We start from the raw sequence: 19,285 nt of genomic DNA on the forward strand, positions 1-19,285 counted from the left end.
ACTAGCCATGTTATCTCTTCACTGCACATGATGGCACGCTCATTTCGCATTCATCTTTAAATATATGGTTCAAGTTGACCTGTAAACATGCCGTTTAATGCATTAAGACCATCTCTTCCAGAAAGGAACACAATGCAAAGAGACACTTACTGTGAGTGAAAAACTCTTCGCCGTTTTCCACATGGCTGCTGGAAATCGTTGCCTGCTGAAATGTGTAAAGGCCCAACAATCAAATGTGCAGTCACTCACTTTATCGCCATCTCCTCGTCTTCTACAGTCGGAGACAAGAGATCGAGCTCCTGCCTGGCTGAGGATGGGATGTGATTGTTTGGGGATGAGTGAGTCAAGTGGCTGAACAAATCTACATGACCCCCACCCAACATGAATGGAATATATGGAAATGCTGTATGCAAAGAGTTGTTGTTGGGAGAGCCAGGGCATCCTACCACGTCTGTGGCACCATGGAAAACGGAGAGCTCGGCAGTGATTTAAGCTGACCTCATCAGTGGTCATTCATGCATTTGTTGCCGAATTAATGAAACTGACTCCAGCATTAAGAATTTAAAAGGATCAAACACTTCATTCACTGTTTAATGCGAGAAACTAAAATACATAGTTTTTATTCTTAGTGAGTGTAATTGTGCATATACAAATGACGTCTTACTGTGGGGGAGCAAAATGTGTGAAAGATTTTATTACTGCAATGACCAGCAATCAGGAAGCTCTGGGAAAATGTTCCAACCATAAGCAAATGGTTGTAAACAAATAGTCTATTAAGGAAAAGGCTTGCCGTCCTGCGATTTGCATCTTGGGACTCACAAAAAGACAGAATAAGCTTTGATTTATTAATATGCTGTCTGCAACACCTCTGAGCTTTGTGACAGTACCGTGCAACAGTCTTTAGCACCCCTTCATTTCTTCATATGTTGCCGGGAAAACAACAAGAAGGTGCAGAGATTTATTGAAACATGCAAACTTAAATGGAAATACAGTACACAGAGCACAAACATTTTGCTTAGGGACCTTTTGTTCTGTTCTCTGTCTAAGTGATCCCCATTCTAAGGAGAATAATTTTAAGGTCCCGGTTCTGGTGAGGATTCATCCCTCTACCAGACCCGCTGTTACTGATTTTCAGCCCAGTTCTTGTCATGTGGCATACCTCAGCACTTTTCTCCCAGTTTTCCTTCCTCAAGACTGGCTTCTTGAAGCCATGTTTCCAAGGAGACCATTCCTGACTATGACTCGATCAACAATTGATGGGCCAACTGAGGGTCTAGATCGGGGTTACTTGATTCAGTCTTACAAGAGTTGCAGTCCTGGAGGTTTCCATTTATCCTTGCTTCAACACACCTGCCTCAAATGTATGAGTCATTGTACAGAAGCCCATAAGCTCTTGGGTCCATTTAAGCCAGGGGTGGGCAACTCCAGTCATCAAGTACCACAGTCCTACAAGTCTTGGGAGTTTCACCGGTGCAACACACCTGACTTAAATCAATGGGTAATTATCAAATTTGTGCAGAGTTGTGTAAACTTCAAGCTCTGCAAAAGCCTGCTTATTAAATCCGGTAGGTGTCAGATGTGTTTCAGTAGGGAAACTCCTAAACTTGGAGAATTGTGGCTCCTGAGGACCAGAGATGCCCATCCCAGATATCAACCAGATCAAATATAATAAGCAGACTACAAAACAAAGTCACTTCCTGCATTTGGCATAGCGTTGTATTGTGGGTAAATACATAGTGATGGCGTTAAGAGTCCTCTGCCTCGTCTGGTGTTCATACTGCGTCCATTGTTGCAGTGTATTTCTGCAGTATACTTGCATAAGACAATATAAAAAACCAGAAACAGCGATAGTTTCGTCTCCATGTTTACCTCACAAGTGGAGGAAACAGTTTTCTTTTTCCCGCAGGTCTTGGTCTCTCTTTTGCGAAATACTAGTGCAACGCCCCCTTTGGTGAGAAAGGGAATATATTATTCTAATGGTTTGGCTCGTATGACCAAAGTGCAGCATGAACGTGATCTCAGTTCTCATGGATACACCCCCCCTACAACTGAGCATGTCCCCAATCAGAGTCTATCCTGACTATCCTGATGTGAATGTACCGTTAAACTATTTTCAGGGTGGTATGGAAGTTTTAACATCCAACCAGTTCAAGTGAGTGTTCCCATGGCAAGGTGAACCACCATTGGGCATGCAGGGTTTTAGACCAAACGGCGAGTGTCGTGTCATACTAGTGCGATGACAAAACAACATGGTGGTACAAACAACAATGAAAAAACCTACAACCATAGACTGGAAAGTTTTTGGTTCCAGAGCCAACTAGAACTTACTGTTATTTGCAGGCATCTTTTTCCCTTTTTCCTTTCAACATCGACTGAACCACAGACTGAATGGCAACATTGTGTTTGTTCTGTGTGTAATGCTTTTCTGTCTTCCAATCAAGTAACATAAATAGCTTCGCCCTTACTGTACCATTTTTCTTTGGACCTTCAACTGAAGGTCCCAGAACCCCTTTATAATGGAAACACACAAAATAGAGTACATGACAGTACTGCTCTGAACCAAACTGATGAGTGGAAACGAGGTTTTAATTTCAGTCAGGTATTTATTTTTGTTTCTGTGCACTTGCTGTACACACCATGCTGAGACATTTCAAGTTTTGAGCCGACAGCTCTTTTGGAATCAACTTGTTGGTTGACAAATATTGTTTTATGTCTGTTGATCTTTGATCTACATTGATGCAACATAGAAATTACACCCAAATTTGTGTTTTTGTAGTATCAATTTGGTTTTTCACCAAGTTATCTTTTGTGTCTTGGCACAACATCGGGTTAGCCTTTGAGTTCAACATCTTTCTTTGGCTCATTCCCTGAAACTACAATGACTAAAATTAAAATAAGTGGGGAAAATCCCACTTATTTTAAAAAAAGTCCAAGGAAAAACTTTAAAAGACATCCAGAAGAATTGGAGTGTCCAGCTCTGCTTCAACAGAATCTACCTCAAATTCATTCATTCATTTTCCGAACCGCTTATTCCAATTCAGGGTTGCGGGGAAGCTGGAGCCTATCCCAGCCAGCTTTGGGCGACAGGCAGGGTACACCCTGGACAGCTCGCCAGTCCATCGCAGGGCCACACACAGACGAACAACCACTCACGCTCACACTCACTCCTAGGGGCAATTTAGAGTAACCAATTAACCTATCATGCATGTCTTTGGATGGTGGGAGGAAGCCGGAGTACCCGGAGAGAACCCACGCATACACGGGGAGAACATGCAAACTCCACACAGAAACCAGCCAAGGATCAAACCAGCGACCTTCTTGCTGTGAGGCCACAGTGCTAACCACTGCGCCACCGTGCAGCCTACCTCAAATTAATGAGTTATTTTACAGAAGGTGGTCATTAGCACCATGGCCTCACAGCAAGAAGGTTGCTGGTCAGGGGTGAGGTTTTCTGAGCCTTTCTGCATGGAGTTAGCATGTTTTACACATGCATGTGTGGTTTCTTTCTGGGTAGACCAGCTTCCTCCCACCAATGGACCAGCAACTTGTCTTCTCCACTGAAAACCTGTAGGATAGCAGGCCTTCAGAACCAACTCGTCATTTTTCTTGATTTCAATTAGGAAAAAACAACACAGAGTCAGACCATCATTCTGCTGCTATAATGCCCAACAAGACAAATAAAAATATCAATAAAACCAATTAAAATGATGAATTTTTTTTTTATAATTGATTATTTTTATTTATTTATTTAAGAAAAATAGATTTTTAAAAAAAATAAGATAAATTAGATTAAAATTGTGAAGCAAAAAAAAATCCCGATAGTTAGTTTTTCAATTTGACTTCCTACCCCTAATACACACACACACACAAACACACACACACACACACATTATATATATGTATATATATATATGTGTGTGTGTAATATAGGGTCACCAAGCTGTTATTTATCAAGATGGAAATGTTAATTTTACAGAATTAAAATAAAATTTCAGTCAGGGGGTTATAAGTATCAGTGAAAGTCATCAATCCAGTGGTGCTTAAACAACAGGACGAGGTAATATGGTCCATGAACATCCAAATCTATACAAAGGTTTAGGGATTTTAAGGACAGCCGAGGTTGCAAATCAACAGATAATGATGTGTTGAAGGTAAACTTTGCATAAAGTAATTTATTCGTCCCTGATGGCAGTTCTTACCTTGGCTTCTTTGTTCGGCGGAGCAAAATAAACAACAAAATGAGCCATCCACTGTGCCATTATGTGTTTTCGGGCCACACATTTACAACTTCTTACAACAGCATTTGGAGGTGAGTCAGAAGCTCTATCACATCAAGCATACTTCTCACTCTCCACTTCTTCCATTTGGCATTTACTTTCTCTGTAGACAATACTTAAAGCACATTTGTCACAGAATATTTTCTTTTAATGTTTCAGATAACTAAGATTCACTGACTGACTGTTTCTGTGGTTTAAAATAAACAGGAGAAGGATCATTCTGATTCGCTTCTTCACCGCAGCGCAGAACAGCTGGCAGACCTCTGAGCTGTATATATAAACCACCATCCTCTGCCCCTTTGGGTTTGTTGGTTTGGCATACAGCGTATATATAACATCCGGAGCATTTTCCCCTTCCCTGACCTTCCTGTGCCACCAGCTGAGATCTGATGGGCCCAAACAAACCAAGAATGTAAATCGCAGCAGGTGATGGAAAACACTCAGGCTACCCCTATTTGCATGTGTGCAGAGGCACCAAGACAAATGATTTGTTTGTCAAAAAAGGGCAAAGCCATGAGACACATGGGGACATCTAAGGCGTGCAGCCTCAAACATACTGGCACTCCCTGCTGTACAACACTGGAAAAGGACCCTAATTCACTCCGGCATGATGAAAGATGAGGTGCCTTCCAGGTTCCACAGCAAGTAAATGTTGCAGTTGTTTCAGCACACACAGGGTGGCACTGGAGTCCTCTCCAGCCGATCTCTACTTTTTTATTTGTTTTCCTGTGTAATTACCGCCCTGAATTTGTCCGTCCCTTTGTTGTTGGCCCTGCTTGCTTTATTTATTTGAACTTGAATGAGGTTTTGATTCTTCTGCTGAGGCTGCTCAAGTCGCAGACTGCAGGGTGGAGATTGGTGTGGAGTGAGGCTGCAACCGAAAACCAAACTAAATTAGATTTCAAAGCCTTGAAAGTAATTCAGCGAGCGTGCATTTGTTTTATTCAGGAATGTGTAATCTCTTTCTCCATAATCTTGCATACCTTTTAATGTGCAACTCCTTTAAAAAAAAAAAAAAGCCTGACAGGTTGCGGCTTACAGCAAAGCAAATAATCATGATTTGTTTTCGTTATATTTAGTCACAAAGTCACAACCCTCCCGTCTGTTCACTGCTAGTTGGGATTTAGCTATAAAGATACGAAACAAACCCTTATTTTCAAAGTCTTGAACTAAATGTGGACTTCAGGTTTGCAGCTGCAGAAATGCGTTTGGGTCTGTCAAATCTGTTGATGGCCGAACACATCCAGTGAAAAAGGATTTTTAAGGTGCAGAAATTCACAACTCAATATCCAAGCCTGGGAGTCAGTAAATCTCTGGCTAAATTTGGCTCATGTTGGGTCAGATAAAAGGGCTTTAGAGGGGTGATGAACCTTATTAAAAAGTCTGCAGACTACATAACCCAGAGCTAACACAACTCCTGAGTGTCTCTGGCTCAGACTGAGGAATCTTTTAACTGGCTTGTTTGAGAAAATCTGTGTAAACTTAACCATTTAGACACCTTAAAACACATCCTTTTTGTTTTAAACTCCTATTTCACTGGCGTTAGACTTGTTTCACAGAAGCTGCATCTGCATTCAAGCTACTTTCTTAGCCATTTATTTCCCCTCAGAGATCCAACAATACAACTTTAACACGTGGATGATTTCAGAGGCTTTTAGCTCAGACCGAGTTACGAATTTAAATACCAATGGGAAAGAAAACTTGAAATATGCCAGCAAAGTCTTCCTCTGCAACTAATCTTATGCTGTGATGTATTTTTTCAGGCCAGCTGAGCTTCTACCTTTTGTTAACAGACCATTACAGTAAATCCTAACCCCTTTGCCCCCCCAAGCCTTTCCATTTTCTGCCTGTTTGTGAGAGAAGACAGAAGGAGAAAGAAGAGTGTATGTATGTATGCAGCTGCCATCTAGTTTGATGAATAATTAATGCGAATTGTGAAATATTCCACACAGGTTTTGGGAGATTGACACTAACTTGGGTTTAGGAGGATTTTATCCCTTTGAAGGCTACTGGAAACCCTGACATTTGTGCTAATGAGCTAAACCAGCATTGTGTGCATATACACCATTATGTGCTCAGATGTATTTGGCATGAATATTCAGGAATTTCAGTGGTGACAGATTTGAATTAATACTTATTTGTGTTTGCAATAAGTTCAGCCTGTGCATACACTCACGGTAATATGAATAATTCTGCGCTCGAGTGGCAAGAGTTGATAAGGTCTATTAAATTTTCAGTGATTTGGAGTGGGTAGCAACGACGTAATCACAATGTCTCCAACTTGTGGAATATGCACACATTATGGCTCCATTTATCACATTTAGATGCGGTCATTCAAACTAATTAATGACACTAACAGCTTTCCAAAAAAAGATTTTATTAGATTTTTCCAGTTATTATTATATGTAATATTTACAGATGAAACAATACATAATATATATTAGATGGTAACTGAAAAACAAAAAAACAAAAAAACAGGAATCATAATTAATACAATGTTAAATTAGTATTCAAAGAAGATACATGCATTTTCTGAGAGAAAATGGTAAATTCTTCAACATTGTTTGTTAAAAAGAAAAAAAAAAAGCTTCAGTGCTCTGCATTCGCTGTGGCGTTTGGCTTTCACCACTTGTTAGTCTGCAGGGGGTTGGGCAACGCAAGAGATAAAATCGCGACTCAATTTCAATGAGATATGGTCAAATTAGCTAGTGCGCCACATCAACAGTATTAATGTTGTATTAGGTGTTACTGCTGGAATGGAGAACAAAGCAACTGGAGTGCAATGTGTGTGGTGACAGAAATGTTGCTCCAATGTGGTTGCCTGAATGGCTGGCTAGAAAACTGTCAGTAGCCAGCTGAGATTCCCTCTCCAACCATCCCATCATTCCAGTCTCGAGAAATGTGAAACTCTTTTCTAGAGGCTGAATCCACAATCAATGCAACACTTCTGTGCAAAAGAATGAACAGATAATCCACAGATGCAATTCTGTCGTCTGGATTTGTACCATGGCCGCAGAGAATTCTCAGCTGATTGGTCAGAGGAGTTCCTTTTTTTTTCCAGATAACCATATGGCTGATAGATCCTCTTTAAATTTATTCATATACCTGAAGGCATATGGTGCCAGCTATCATCTATTTGAGTTATGAAGGATGGGGAAATGGTACAAAATGTATGGTTAAATGTGTTTTCACTTTCGTGCCAAGAGTTAAAACATTTGATTGAGACCATACTCAACTCTGTTCAACTGTGTGATAAACCTCCATATGTTCTACTGTTTAAATGAGCACATTTATGAGCAAAGTTGAAAAATGTCCATGATTTTATACGCAAATAAACTCTGTTTTGCAGTGGGTAAACAACATTCTTGTTGATTGTAAATGCACCAGTGGAACCTACATATCTTTCAGCAATTGCTGCACTACAAAATGATGAAACCGCCAGAAGAAGAGATATTTGCATTAGTCAGATTACTGATAGTACAACTATGTTGCAGCCTTCGTACAGCAGGTAGCACAACAGTGGAGGTTTCAGAAGAAGATATGATTGAGTTTAAAAAAGAGACTGAAGCCTGACAGCTGAATGTGAAAGATGTAAGAAATGACTACACAGCTAGAAAGAGGAACAACTGGGATATATAATGAACTGGTGCCAAAGACTGTAGGCAGCAGATATTCCTACAGTAGAATTTTCTGTTTGGTTTGTTGTTCTTAATTATGTTAATTGTGATATTCAAGCATTGATGCATTTGTTTAGGGCTTGTGCTACATTAATTGGTGTTCAAAAATAAATAAATCTGACTGTGGGCTTTTTCTTTTACAGTTTACTTCTAAGCTACCATCAACTAATTTTTCAGTGCACACGGTTCTGAATAATTCAGAGAAGCACTTTAAGAACTGTTAACCTGGATTATTTATTTATTTAGCATTCCTTACTAACAATTACAGGGTTGCTGGTCCTCTCAGTAGCTGCGAGGCTAGGCTAAGCTAGGCGAAGATATGCTAAGCAAGCTAACTGCTAGCAACTTTTCCCATGCACATGGGAAAAGTGCAATACTACTATTATAAAGTTACCAGGAAAAAAAGAAGACAAAATAACAGGATAAAAAAATGAAGTCAAAAAACTAAACTTTAAAAAAAAATTAAGAGGGTGGTTTTTATATTTTGATGCTGTTTTACAAGCACAAAAAACAACTTTCCTCTGTCAGTGGCTTTCACAGTAAGATAAGATAGCTAACTGCTAGCTAAGAAACAAAGCTGTGAAGCTGTAAGCAAACATGAATACTGCAGCGATAACGAATAAAATTGTTGAGAAAGTAAATTTTAGGACAGAAAGATGTTTATATACAGTTTTGCTCATATGTATTCATCCCCTTTCATTAAAGAAAAGGCTGAATTTACAACAGTCACTCAAATAACTGGAGACTTAAAAAAGGAATAATAACTAAAAATTTGCAAAAATATAATTTAGTAATTTAAGACACTGTTTTTTCATTTACCTGAGTTGAAAAAAGAAAAAACAAACAAACAAACAAACAAACAAATTGGTCCTGGACAAATTAGAGCACTTTTCTGTTGAACAGTGGGACAAAATACCTGTCAACAGGTGCAGAAGTCTGACTGAGAGGAACAGAAAACACCTGACTGGAGCGGAAACATTAAAGGATTCTTCAACTAAATATTAGTTTATGACTGATTTAATATGTAATAAATGATCTTATTTGTTTGTTTTTAAAAAAAATATTTTTATTGAACCAGAATTAGAAAATAACGTAATGATTTTCATAAAATTTTTATTTATTATTACTTTAGTGAATTTCAGCTTATTTACAGACAGCTGTTTTTTTTCCTTCTTTAATGAAAGGGGATGAATAAATATGAGCACAACTGTATATATATATATAGTTTCTGTTTAACAAACACAGGGTGGCTGTGCTCCCTTGTCAACAGCTTCCATGTTTAGCTCAGATAGCTACCTGCTAATTAAAGTTTCCCAATGTGAGTAGTGTAGAAATCTTGTTATTTAACTCTTGGTAGGAAAATAAATCTAAAAAAAATGTACCATAAGAAAATGTTATGTTTCAGTGTATGTGAAGTAACCACCATGACAAGAGTTACATAAAACAAATGTGTAGATGAGAAAATAACACAACATTATATTCCAACAGTTGTGCTGCAGATCATGGATTATCTGTTGGATGAAAATAAATCCATTGCATTAAGTCAGCTACTACCACTGTAACGTTCAACTACCAGGCTGAGGGTTCAGTTGTGGCTTCTCCCCTCTCGTTAAATACACAGGAGCGTGACCTTCTGCGAAACATAGTGGCTCCGGGGCCCTTCCTCTTGGTGAGACGCAGATAAATGTCAGAGTGCAGGAACCTGGGGTAGGAGTCCTTTTTCATCAGGCTGAAGACTTTCATCTGGGCCACTTCAAAACAACTGCGTGTGGGCTTTGCCATGTTCTTCTGGATAGCCATCTTGGTGTTATAGTCAATGTTAACCTGAATAACAGTAAATAAAGGTACAATTACAAACTGGTTTATCAGTTGCACACATTACACACTGCATATACCGAGAGGAACATTGCAACAGAACATGAACTGAACAAGGTAAAAGAACATTAATAAGATTTTATCACATATAAAAACAAAAGGGAAAACCCTAAATCCACAAAGCAGAGTCATTTTAGAGAAATGTCTCTTAATTTAACAGATCACACAAGAAATGACACTTTTAACACCACTTCAGATTATCAGGATATTTTGCTCTCCAGAGAAATAAATTCTTCCCAACCTGCTTCAGGAAATCACATAAAGCAGAACACAAGAATCAGCTTGAAAATCTTGGTTTTGCAAGTTTTCCAAAGGGGGGATTATGTAAATCACAACGATAATCTGGTTATTTTTTTTAACTCAACACTGTTAATAAGTAAGAATGAGACTTGTGATATTTAAGGCATTTACTCTGAATATTTTGTCTGAATAATTCGAATGGTAATCATTTTTATGGAATCAATGTCAATGTGAACATTCACATCTATAACAACGTTTCATCCAGAGATTTTGCCAGTTTTATTTTTTTATCTGAAGTCAATTTTTCTTAATATTTGCATCCAACAGATGCATAATCGGCCAATCAGAGAAGACATGTTGACTGATAGATCACCAGTTGCGAGCTATGCAGGTATGACTGTCACTGCCATTACATTCAAACGTTGTGTCACCATCGCTGAGCGTCTTCATTGTTGCTTCCCTGTTACTAACCCTTTAAGATCGACCATTTGGCAGAGGTAAATTTGTTGTGACTTTAATGAATTCCTTTAAAAAATTGTGGAAGTAAATCTGTCTGAGCATCTCTACCGATTGGTTTTGGTTATACAAAACCCAAACTAAGTGTTTGTTAAGTTTCAAATTTCATCCATTTCTCTATTGCTACAATATTATTAACTTCTTATTTTAACATCTCAACCATTCGCTAAAAAAATTAACTCTGTTTATTCTTGTCCAAAACAAATGGAAAAAGGTCAGAGAAACATCTTTTGTAACCATTTAACTTTCACTCACAAAAAGGCCAGAGAAATGAGATTGCTGCTAAAGCCGATCTTCAAACTGTCCCACAGGCGTCCTAAAGTCCGTCCTGTAGTGGCCGGGGTCCAGCTTAAACCCGTGGATTAAACAATGCCACTCCCCAAGTTTTTTCTTTGAACCCAGTGCGCTCTCTTCGTCTTTTCGTTTGCAGCGTTAACATGCCATCATCATGGCTTGATGTGGAATCCACAACGTCACCTTGTTTGTTTTATAATTTTCATAATTATTCACAACTTCGCCTCGCTCTTGGTCTGAATACAGAAACGTTGATACTTCACCTCCGAATTATTCGTGTCAGTTATTCTCATTGGTCCTGCTCTGCATTGGACTTAAATGTTATTAAAATAATTTTTTCCAGAACCATGTGATCTCTACAAGCGTTTAAACTGAACTTAGTGCAGCTATATTTATTTTTTAACATGTTAATTTATTTAATTTGGCTGTTCTGTGGTGAAAGTTATTGACATGAGGTAATTTACAGGTTTATCTCTTTGGAAAATAAAACTGGTACACAGCTCTTCACCACAGTAGCTGACAATGACACAGACACTGCACTGAGACTGAGAGCGTGTGCGAGTTGACTGCTCCAGTTTCGCACAGGACATTTAAAAACCTCAAACCAGAAACCAAAGTCTTCAACGGCCCAAGCTACTGCAGGCGCTGAAGGCACATGTGACGGTGGTCGCATCATCTTCACAAGGCAGATGCGAGCCCATCAACCGCAACAGTTTCGCACCCAAATAACTCAGCCTACTCTGCAGGGGTGCATGCATGAGACACATGACCTCACTGAACTGCTGCACCTCCATGATCGCACACAAAGGTCAGCCTGCTGCCGGCTCATGACTGCAGTGGGCTTCAGAAGTCGCCCACTATTATACTCCAAACAATACGATTCAGAATGAACATTCCTCGGTTTCAGACTGAGGTGTATAATCAAGTCAAAGTCCTGCCATGTTTTTGGATCTACCTGTGCATGTACACTGCAAAAACTCAGCCTTAAAAAACAAGAAAAAAAATATACTAAAATTAGGTAAATGTTGCTTAAAATAAGATAAATTATCTGCCAACAGAACAAGAAAATTAGGCTTGTCAAGACTTCCCAAAACAAGTAAAGATACTCTTAAAACAAGAGGAATTCTCTGGCATAAAAACTAAGAATTATCTTACCTTTAAAAAAATAAGCATATGTGTACTCAATTGAAGATTTTTAATCTTAGATTTCAGTTTTTGCAGTGTAGAACAGGTGTTTTCACTAACAGCCAGTTAAATTCTGCTGGTTTAGTGACTGGTTGGATAAGCTGGACAGGACTTCAGGCACCTGGATGATACTGGTAACAGATAAACCCTAAGGAGGCTAAATGTTGTTAGAGCATTTGCAGCTCCACATTACATCATAAAATCTGTGCTGTTTATGAAAAATAAGATGCCACGTCGTACCTCCTTAGGCGCCTCCGACTCGATAAAAACTGTATAAATATATTTGGCTTTTGATAGCAGCTTCTTTTCAGAATCAATGGTCTTGTACTCCTCACAGGCCAGCCAGAACTCGATGTTTTCCTCACTGAACTCTGTCCTGAGGAACTGAGAGAAGGTTTCCACTCCATCTGAGAAACACAGAGACACACTCCGTTAAGTCCGGAGTTTACTCATCTGAGTTGTGTAAAGGAAGCTCATATGTGAAGAAAATAAAACAAAACCTCATCTGAAAGTCAGAAAAAATGAATCATTTTTGTGGTTTATGCAGTTTGACTGGATGTAAACCATTCATAGCAGCACTAAAACACAGTTAAAATGTAGAAATAAAGCTAAATACTGCTTCTGTTCGACATCTGGACTGTTCCCAGATGAACACATAGGCTTACAGAGACTCTGAAGTGCAACTCCTGTGATTAGAAGGAAGTTGCACAGCTTCTGTTTTGACCTTCTGCTCAGACAAACACTAAAAGATGTAGTGAAACTGACACAGTTGTCTACAGGAACTGTTCCCTGCTTCTAGCAGCCTGCAATAGTTTGCAACGCACATACAGTAGATTATCTGGCAGATAAAGAAAATACTTTCAGACATTAGTTTTGTGCGCTAGCCTGACCTGAGTGCTTTAGCAGCTCTTCAAACGAGTCGCTCCATTGCAAGGCTACCTCTGCTGAGATGCTGCAAAGAGAAAATATAAGACAGCAGGTCAGATCCTAACGATGCAGACACATGATAAAACATAAAAATAAATAATATGGAGAGTCTCTCAGGGACGTCTAAATGCCATGTTTCTGTGTGTGTGTAATGAGTCGTGGAGGGTGGTGGAAACTGAGGTTAAGAATGAATCACACTTGTCAGAAATAACTGTGGCTGTTTGAGGAATTAATGGATTGTGCCTCACTTGCTGGTTGTCGTATTTGTCTTTTTATGGGGACTGACGTTTTCATGGGAGCCTGACTTGGTGAGAAAAAGGCTTAGTCGGCTCTTCCTCTCCTTGTCTTTCTGTCTGCAAACGAGGGAAGAAAATTCATCAAGTTCCACACAAGTTCTCTGTTCTGCAGTGGCGGCATTATTTACCAAATCAGCAACTTATCACAAGCTTTTCTCCTGGCAGACATTTTTAAAGTGGTTAACATGACACGCAGTAAATTGCACAACAGCTTTGTGGTAGAGCAGGAGCCCGAAGACAAGTCACATAGATGTGTTCGAAGCGAAAAGACTCGGCCGTGCGTCTGGAAGGACTGGCGGTTTTAAAAGTTGGACTTTTAAAGAGGAGCTGCTGGTTAAACTAAAGCAGCTTTTGTGTGTTCCTTCGTCTTTCTGACTGCAGTTCTGCCAAAACTTCCAGAAAACACTGAACTGTTTTGAAAAAAAATGAATAAAATAAGGAAAAACCTTCCTAATAAATCAAATAAATGTTTGAGAATAAGTGAGATTCACACACCAACCTGCTACTATCGTCCTTCATCTTTGCTGCCTGCAGGTCTTCTGGGCCAAACATTTTGAAATATGCTTCCTCCTTTGGGGCCATGTAGTTAAATTGAGGAAATAGAAAAAGAAACGTCTCCATGGCGCTGTCTGTGTCTCCAGCGTGTAAAGCGACAAGCCACAAATAGCTCTCTGAGAACTGTTTAACCCCTCGTTTGATGAACCACCCAACCTTTTTATAAACCCTGCGTGCATTTCATTTCCCATACCTGCTCCACTTCCTGTAATGGTGCTACTGCTTACTGCTAACAGCTCCATCGCAGACAGAAAACCCCCTGCGGGTCCAACATCCTGCCAACACTTTGCTTAGACATCTTAAAAAGAATAAAAATGTGGTCACACTCATTCATCTCATAGCTTTGTTTTTGTTTTTTCTTTACTGATACCAAGTTGTCTGCGCATCTTCCGCCATTTTTTTTGGTAAAATTCTGAACACAAACCAAGAGTTGTTCTGTGATATTTGAATGTATGTGAACATGTCTCACAGGGACATGCACAACAGAGACAAGCTGTGTTCCCATTAAAGGTTTTTACAAAATAAAAGCAATAAATCTAAAATTTCAACAAAGTAAAGTTGCAATTTTCAGTTTTTTTGTGCATAAGCTGCTAATTTTGCAAAGTCCAGTGAGATTCCACTTTCAGGAGGATGGAGTTACAAAACAGTGGTTTTCTCTTGCTGCAGAGCATTTGCAACATCTTTTTTCAGCCCTTCTCCCTCATTTCTCTTTCTAATTCCTTTTGAAACTCTGCATTTAGCTTGTATCAAGGGTGGAGATGATATATTTGTCTTTAATTATTTGTAAAAACATTTCTGTCTCCTCCTCTGGCCGTACACACCCAGCCATCTTTACTTGAAATAAAATGGTCACGTGACGCCCTACGTCATGTCCGGTAATGTGCCAGTTTGAAGAAGTGTTTCCATTACCAGCTGACCAGCTGATGAGAGCATAATAACTCTTTTACGAGATACTTGGGAGGTTTTTCAAAATGTAGGTGTTTCCATTAGTAGTTTTTTATTTTTATTGCATTTGGGTGTTGTGCAATTCGAGGGGAAATGAAAACGCAGCTATTGACAGAATTTAAAAGCAATAACTTGTAAAAATGTGTCTGCTGTGAGTTCAGGCCAGCAGGGACGTACACTCTCAGGTGGACACAGACAAATGCGAAACTGGGTGAAAATGTTGTTGAACATGTCAAATCCCAGTTCACTGTGGGAAAAAAGAGGGCATGTGTTTCAGCTAAATCTGGGTTTGAGAACGTCTAATCTCAGTGAGGAAGCTCTGATCTAAGCAGCGAATGCTCCTGACAGCAGAGTGACAGAAAGGAAGTTTCCATTCCCAGAAAAAAACATGGTGAAAGAGGATTTTTACTAATACGTGTGTTTTTAGAGTAGAGAAGTCCAGTCTTAGCTAAAAGTACAGAGATTCCTCCAGATTATCCAAATCTCTTGATGGTATTATACACTGTAGAAAGTGAAATCTTTAAAGTCTTCATCATTTTTCAAATTTCTTTAATGAATTCTTCCAAAATTTTTAAACTCTGAGATCAGACTCAGAGATTGGTGATTGTCTCCTCGTACTCGACATCTGACAGAGACTCTGCCTCTCTGAAATGCTCCTTATACCCTGTCGTGTAACTGACCTGAATAAAGTTGATAAGTTGTCAAGTGCCCCTCCAGTTGTCTTTCATTTGAACCGATTATTTTCCCAGACTTTTGTTGCCTCTGTTTAAAACTTTTTACAGATGTGATGTCGTCAGATTCAAAATGAGCTCATATTTTCCATAAAATAGTAAAAAGTCTCAGTTTAAAACTTGATACATTTTATTGGCAATAAAATCAGGCTATATGAGATTTGCAAACCCCTCTGGCCTGTGTGTTAACAACAACAATAAAACAACAACAATTATAACGATAATAAGTTATGTCTAAAGCAACACTTAGAGACACTTTTAAGCAAGAAAAACATGAATAAAAATTCCAATATATTAAAAAAGTTACATTTAAAATTTGGAAAAATGATCATCAAGTAATTTAAGATTATTGAGAACGTCTCTAGAAAAACACGTTTTGATGAGTTTTGCTTAACATAATTTGATCAGAGCAGTCATGGATTTCACAGTTCCAGAGGATAGGGGTGACAATTGACCAAGACTTGACAATAAAATAAATAGATCTTATTTACATTTTACACAGCATCCCACCTCTTTTTTAATTGGGGTTGTTGCCTATCATGTCATTTTTCTGTGGGCAAGCGTTTGTGTGACAATGTCTGGCAGACCCAAAGAGCAGAATCTGGATCAAAGAAGCAAAACTTTACTGAAGTTAAGAAAATAGTTTGGAGAGCAAGTTGATTTGCGAGGAGGCAGAAGAGTGAACTGAGGTCAGGAGTGCTTGTGGATGCAGGTGTGGTGCAGGACTGGGTGAGGAGGTTGTTCCAAAAAAACTTGGGGATCAAAAGGGATCAAGCGGGTTTCTCCGAGAAGACAACAGATACCTTTAACAACAAACAAGAGCAAGACATAATCTCACAGTACTGGAGAGCATATATACCACTTGGTGGGTGCTAGTTAAATCATCTGGCGTCTAATGCAGGATAGAGTCTGAACGATATACTGCTGGTGTGGTGGGTTAATGAATGAGATCTGTGTCATGGGAGCCTAGAATTGAGAGAGGAAAATGCAATTGTAGTGTAGCAATTCCAGTCCCTGTCATGACATTGGGTTGGTTAAAGAAAGAGACTGAAGTCAATACCAACAGGTCCATGAGTTGACTCTGAGTTTGTGAATTAAATCAGATATTCGTCTAAAAGAAAGGTGAGTGCTATTAAAAGATATATAATCAGTTCCAGTTTAAAATCCCCACTGAAAAGTAATTCATGTGTAAATATAGAAAGGTAAAGCTAAAGTTATTTCACCCAATGATAGTGTTCTCTGTTCATCAAATTACAGAAATCATCTCACTGAGGATACATTGGTTTCAGGGGAAAGTTGTAACAGTATGAAAAGTACAGGTGGCTGTAGCTCAAAAAGAAGAGCAGTTGTCTTTCAACCAGACAGTTTGGGGATTGATTCCAGACTGAGTACATGCTAAAGTGTCAGTGGGCAAGATACCAAAGTTTTTCAAAGTTGGGGAGTGAGTGTGTGTGAATGGGTAAATGTGCCATGTAGTGTAAAGTGCTTTGAGTGGTCAACATGACTGGATAGGTGCAATATAAGTACAAGTCCATTTACCTTATGTCCATTTGGTGTTGGTCAGAATATTTACTTGGACAACTGCAGATGAAATGGAAGTGACACAAATGTTTCCATTTCCATCGTGTGGCGTTAAGTTAATCCATTGGAAAAATATGCAATATAATAATGAAGCTGTTTTACTTTGACTTGTTATAACAATCTATAAACTTGTCACGGAAATACTACAAGACTCGGTCAGTCATATTTATGGTTACTTGCCCTGCTTGTCACTTGCGTAACCAACAAAAATATTTGTTTGTAGAACCTGATATAACTTAATAACTCATTCACATATAGGCAGCAATTCACAACTGCAATGATTTAAATAATAAGAGATCAAATTGTACACAGTTTTGTTTGACAGATACTCTGATGCACCGTGTTTGCGGAGTGATGACATGATAACAACCACTGAACCAGAGTTGTGATATCTGAATTTAAGAAAGAGGTATACTTGCTAATTTGCAAACATTTATGTGGCAAAGGGGAAATGTAACGTTATGCACATATGTATATATATATATATATATATATATATATATATATATATATATATATATTTATTTATATATATATATATATTTATTTATTTTTATATATATATAAATATATATATATATATATATATATATATATATATATATATATATATGTATATATATATATATTGTATGATACTTGATTTCTTTTCTTCAGTGCTGGTTCGTAGTGATGGTGAAAGCGAGGCCTCGTGAAACATTGAGTGAAATCTGACATAACTGCCCGAAATTGACGTATTGTGTCGAAACATTTGACATGGTCAAAGAGCGCCATCTGTTGGTAGTGGTAATGCATCAGAGGGAAAGCATTGACGCGGATTCCCACATCGGTAATCGCTCTCGTTTGACTAAGTGTTCAATAAACGATGTGCCACCTATATCACCTCCCTGTTGTCTATTACGCATCCATAAAACGTATAAAATGGGGCTGTTATGGGACGTTAGTGTAGATAACAAGATCATTTGTATTTAATTTAAAAAAATCTAAATTCACAGTAGCGCTTGCTATGAAGTTTGTTGTGAATGTAAACAGATGGGAAGGAGTGCTTGTGCAACGGTGATCATGTTCCTGATTTCATACAGCTGAATAAAAATGATTTCTGACACATGCTTGTGCAACTTTGACTTCTCATGGATTCTTATTTAAAAAAAAAAAAAAAAAGTCTTCTTGATGATGTTGGACTTTAGTCTGCACCTCTAACTACCTCTCAAGGACTGCTTGCATGGCACAGATGTAGCTGGTAATTGCAAATATCTCTTAGCAAGTGGGAAGAGGTTTGGGTACAAAGTTTTTCGTGTTTCCCAATATTTGAGGGGCTCTTCAGCTCTGGAGAGGTGAAGTATAAACTTTAATGGTGATGTTGTGTGCCCTCATTCAATGGTGTTGTGGGAAGGGAATCCTGTTTTGCAGAGCTGCTTGCTTATTGTAACACTCACATTAAATGTAAGAGTGTTAGGACTAAGTGTTGCAATGGATGGAATGGATGAACAGAAGACCAGATTCACTACGGGAGCTTGTGTGGTGAATGAATAAAAACAGGAGGCAGAAAAATTAAAGTTAAGGATAATTGTATTGAATTCGGAAAAAAACTAAATAAGGCACAGTTAAATAAATTATATTTGTAAACAAGACAACCAAGAAATGATACAAAAAAAAAAACACTTTCATAAACCTTTTTCCAAGTTTCTTTTTCCCAGTTCGGTTCAGTTGTACCAAAAAAGATTTTTTCCCTTTTAGGAGTTTCGTTCAGTCTTTTTATTACGATCCTTGAGGGGAACGCAGAGTCCAGTTTTTAGTTACGATCCTTGGAGGAAACGCAAAGTTCATTTTGTCAAAACTAAGGATATCCGGTGTTCGGAGAAAAAACATCAAAACAAAAAGGTCCTACCTAATCCAGCTCACCACCTCTTGAAGAGGATTCTGGGGGGTGTAAAAAAAACCTGACCTAAAAGAAGGTCACACACAAAAAATCACAATAAATATCAATCCATAAATCATATCAGTTACCAGTAACATTTTTTCAGTATTCATCATCTTATCAAAATATCAAATATAAATGCTCTCAATAGTTTACAAACATATGACAACAAATATAAATAAATCAGTTGCGCAACATTGATTCAAAAAGAAAAATCAAAACATTAATAGCACCAGTTGTAGCAGTGGCTAACACTGGCCCATTCGTT

The 19,285-nt window shown here is 38.4% G+C and overlaps 1 protein-coding gene across 1 annotated transcript; it reads right to left on the bottom strand.

Moving 5' to 3' along the window:
• Positions 1–9,523: 9,523 nt before the first annotated feature.
• On the bottom strand, positions 9,524–13,947 carry rgs18 (regulator of G protein signaling 18; the record flags this gene model as incomplete). Its single annotated transcript, XM_079243957.1, has 5 exons — positions 13,783–13,947; positions 13,240–13,340; positions 12,955–13,016; positions 12,305–12,471; positions 9,524–9,778 (listed from the first exon to the last, which is right to left on the bottom strand). Exons 1-5 carry the CDS (start codon positions 13,906–13,908, stop codon positions 9,524–9,526), a joined length of 711 nt encoding a protein of 236 aa, XP_079100083.1. The 5' UTR covers positions 13,909–13,947.
• Between the last annotated feature and the right edge of the window lie 5,338 nt (positions 13,948–19,285).

The sequence above is a fragment of the Telmatherina bonti genome (assembly GCF_933228915.1).
Source record: "Telmatherina bonti genome assembly, chromosome: 7".
Classification (NCBI taxonomy): domain Eukaryota; kingdom Metazoa; phylum Chordata; class Actinopteri; order Atheriniformes; family Telmatherinidae; genus Telmatherina; species Telmatherina bonti.